Source organism: Corapipo altera, unplaced genomic scaffold (assembly GCF_003945725.1).
Source record: "Corapipo altera isolate COAL_440 unplaced genomic scaffold, ASM394572v1 60708, whole genome shotgun sequence".
Lineage (NCBI taxonomy): Eukaryota > Metazoa > Chordata > Aves > Passeriformes > Pipridae > Corapipo > Corapipo altera.
In genome coordinates, this window is record NW_020886336.1 from 2,819 (window position 1) to 6,693 (window position 3,875).

Here is a 3,875-nt window from a genome sequence, read left to right on the forward strand (position 1 = left end):
TGTGCCGCCTAAACAGGCTGAGCTCCCGTCCGGGGTCACCGAAGGGCTGGGGGGGGCTCAGCCCCCCCACTTCCCGCAGACCTTGGGGTCGCTGAACACCCACCACCCTTACTAATTGTAATTAAGGATAATTGAAATAAGGATAATTATGTGCTAACAGTTGGAGGAGGGGCCGGGGGGTGATGCAGAGACCGGGGCACTTCAGTGCATGTCCTGGGGCAGTTTCGGGGGGGTTTAAGGGGTGTTTGTTGGGTATGTGGGGGGTGAGCCCCCCAAAATGAACCCCGTGGGGCTGGAGGAAGAGGAGGAGGAGGAGGAAGCACAGAGGGATCGATGTATTTAATGCACAGCACACTCTGCTGGGAAACTGCCCCCCCAGCCAGGACACCCTCCCCCCGGGGGAGACCCCTCCCCATCACCTGGGGGGTCAGGATCCCCCTCTTTCCGTGGGTGACATCCCTGGGGAGGGATCCCTCGTGGTCCCAAATAGTCATCCCTTGGGGTTGGCGAGTTCCTCGATCCCCTTGCGCAGCTGCAGAGGGACAGAGCAGGTGGGACAGGAGCTTCCTCCCCCCTTTTCCTCCTCCCTTTTCCCCCTTTCCCCTTGCCCTCCCTTTTTTCCTCCTTCTCCTCTTTCCTCTCTTCCCCCTTTCCCCCCTTTTTTCCCCATTCTCCCTTTCCCCTCCTTTTCCCTCATTTCCCCCCCCTTTTCCCTCATTTCCCCCCTTTTCCTCTCTTCCCTCCTTCCCTTTTTCTCCCCCTTCTCCTCCCTTTCCCCCCCTTCCCCCACTCCCCTTTTCTCTCTTTCCCCTATTTTCCCCTCCTTTTTACCTCTTCCCCCCCTTCCTCCCTTTTCTCCCTTTTCCCCCTTTTTCTCCCTTTTCCCCCTCTCCCCCTGCCCAGTTTTCCCCCCCCTTTCCATCTCCATCATTCCCCCCTTTCCCTCCCATCCCTCCCCTTTCCCCCCTTTCCTCCCTTTCCTCCCTTCCCCCCTCTCCCCTGCCTACTTTTTTCCTCCTTTTTCCCCCTTTTCCCCCTTTCCCTCCCATCCCTCCCCTTCCCCCCTTTCCCCTCTCACCTCTGCCCACCCCACGGCTCCCACCAGGTCCCCACAGCGGGTGACAAACACTCTCTGCAGCTTCAGCAGCTGGCACAGGTGATAGGCCTGGGAGAGGTGACAGCAGGGACAGGTGGGGACAGAGCCACCCCCGGGTGTGACACACAGGTGTGTGTGTGTGGGGGTGTCTCCCAGGACACATGTCCCCCCCCAAACCTGGTGCAGGGACGTCCACGGGGAGAACTGGAGCATGACGGGCTCGATGGCACAGTCGTCCCCGAGGGTCCCCACCGGGGCCACCTTGGGCAGATCAGGAGTGTTTGTTTTGGGGTGGAAAACCAGTGTTTTGGGCACATCAGGTGCTCCCCCCCTGTTTACCTTCTCCCCCGGGGGGGCCTGAGGGTGCTCGTGGCTCTGCAGGAAGGTGACCAGCTGGGCCCTGCTGACGGTGCCCACCAGGGTGGGGGACTCTGGAGGATGGGGACAATCCCAGTGACACCCCCGTGGTCACAGTGCCCCCCCCCCAAACCCCTAATTCCACCTGCACCCTGACTCTCGAGGGTGGGGACAATCCCAGTGACCCCCCCCGTCCCCCAAATCCCACCTGCACTCTGACCCTGGAGAAGGGGGACAACCCCAGTGATGTCCCTCATGGCCACAGTGACCCTCCCATTTCCCAAATCCCCCCTGCACTCTGACCCTGGAGCCCCCTGGTTGGGGGTGTCCCCCCCCCTCAGCCTGGGGGTCACCGCGGGGGTCTCACCCCCCTTTGGGGGTCTCCCCCCAGTTTGGGATTCCCCCCTTGGGGCTACTGCCCTCCCTTTGGGGTCCCTCGTTGGGGTCCTGCCCCCCTTTGGAGTCTCCCTCCCCCTTTGGGGGTCAATCCTGGTGACATGCCCCATTTCCCAAATCCCACCTGCCTTCTGACCCTGGAGAACAGGGACAATCCCAGTGACCCCCCCAGCCCCCAAATCCCACCTGCGCTCTCCACCACGGGATACTCGGCGTCAGAGGAGGCGTCCAAGGCCCTCAGCACCTCCTGGAAACCATCCCCCTTGGCCAGGGCCAGCACCCGGCGCTGCATGAACTCCTCCACCACCACCCTGTAGGAGCTGGAGAGCACAAAAAACCCCCCCTAAATTTCCATCCAACCCCCCGGACCGTGTTTTTTGGGGGGCGGGGGGGCAGGGGAGGGCTCACGCGGTGTGGCGGCTGCGGATGGGGGGCAGGTAGGGCAGGTTCTTGACGATGATGCCGCCGTCGTAGAAGGACGGCTGGTGCTTCTGCACGATGGCGTTGGCCACCAGCACGGCCAGCACGGTGGGCAGCAGGTGGCCCAGGTGGCCCGTGGCCTCGCACACCAGCAGCGCCGTGGACACCGCGTGGGTCACCGAGCCCGAGAAGGCGGCGGCGCCTGCGGGGGGGAGAGCCCCGGGGGGGTCAGGGGTCGGGGATGGGTGTCCCCCTCCCCGCCCCCGGGGGTGTGTCCCCACACCCCGACTCACCGGCCAGGGCGTATCCCGCGGGAATGATGGGCCGGGGGGGGTCCCTTGGGATGGAGCCCCTGCGGGAAGAGAAGGGCCACCCCCTCCCCCAGCAAGCGGCCGATGGCGGCTCCTGAAATGGGGAGGGGGCGAGGGGGAGATACCGGGAGTGCCCTCCCAGAATAGCTGGAGGTGACCACCCTCCTGCAGCCCCCCCGGGGCTGGATGCACCCCCCGATCCACGGGACTGGATACACCCCCACACTGGATTTACCCCCTTCCCACGGCTGGATACACCCCCACACTGGATTTACCCCCACACCCACGGCTGGATACACCCCCACACCGGATGTACCCCCTTCCCAAGGCTGGATAAACCCTCTATGCCCCCCAGACTGGATGCAACACACCCCCCCCAGGGCCAGATACACCCCCTGCACCCCCCTAGACTGGACCAGATTGGATGTAACCCCAGTCGAGTGGGATACAGCCTCAGACTGGATGTACCCCCTTCCCAAGGCTGGATACAGCCCAAACACCCACACCCCCCCCAGACTGTGCCCCACTCCTTGCGAGCTGGGTACACCCCCTGTGCTCCCCAGTCTGGATGTACCCCTGGATACACTGTGTACCCCTCACAGGACTGGATGTACCCACCCCGAGGGCTCGACACCCCCCTAGTACCCCTCACTCCAAGGGCTGGCTGCCCCCCTGTGCCCCCCCGGGCCTGGCTGCCCCCCTGATCCCTGATCCACCCCCAGCTCACCGTAGATGAAGATGGGCATGAAATACCCGGCGGGCAGGGGGACGGTGGTGGCCAGGATCAGCATCCAGAACTGGGGGGCAGCACGGACACGGGGAGGGGTCACCCCACGGGACACCGAGCCGGGGGCACACACAGAGCTCAGGGGAGGGCACGGCTACCTTCATGAGCAGGAAGAAGGCCAAGGTGCCGAAGATGGTGGCCAAGGGATGGTCCCACTCCTGCCAGAGCCCCCTGGGCTCAGCTGCCCACGAGGCATTGGGGGCCCGCCCCCCCCACGTGTGGTTGTCGAAGAGGGAGGTGAGATATTCCTTCATGGTGAGCTGGACGGACACGGGGACAGACAGACAGACACCCTGAGCGCCCACCAGGACGTTCTGGGGTCCCCGGGGAGCCCTCTGTGCCCCCCCACTCACCCTGGAGGCCATGAACTGCCCCAGCCCCGGCGGGAAGGTGATGGAGGAGAGGAGCAGCACCACCAGCGCCGTGTACACGGGTTTGCTGCGGGGGAGAGGGGCTGGACAGATGGACAGGGGACACAGGGAGGGACAGGGGGCTGTGGGGATGGACA

General features: G+C 64.4%; 1 protein-coding gene across 1 annotated transcript; it reads right to left on the reverse strand.

Moving 5' to 3' along the window:
- Positions 1 to 333: 333 nt before the first annotated feature.
- LOC113941147 (chloride channel protein ClC-Kb-like) lies at positions 334 to 3,821 on the reverse strand (the record flags this gene model as incomplete). Its single annotated transcript, XM_027632301.1, is given in 11 exon segments — positions 334 to 532; positions 1,079 to 1,165; positions 1,274 to 1,357; positions 1,436 to 1,527; positions 2,036 to 2,169; positions 2,258 to 2,471; positions 2,563 to 2,602; positions 2,604 to 2,674; positions 3,308 to 3,377; positions 3,466 to 3,627; positions 3,721 to 3,821. Coding segments are annotated over 11 exon segments (1,097 nt in total), but the record flags the coding sequence as incomplete, so codon positions are not given.
- Positions 3,822 to 3,875: the final 54 nt, after the last annotated feature.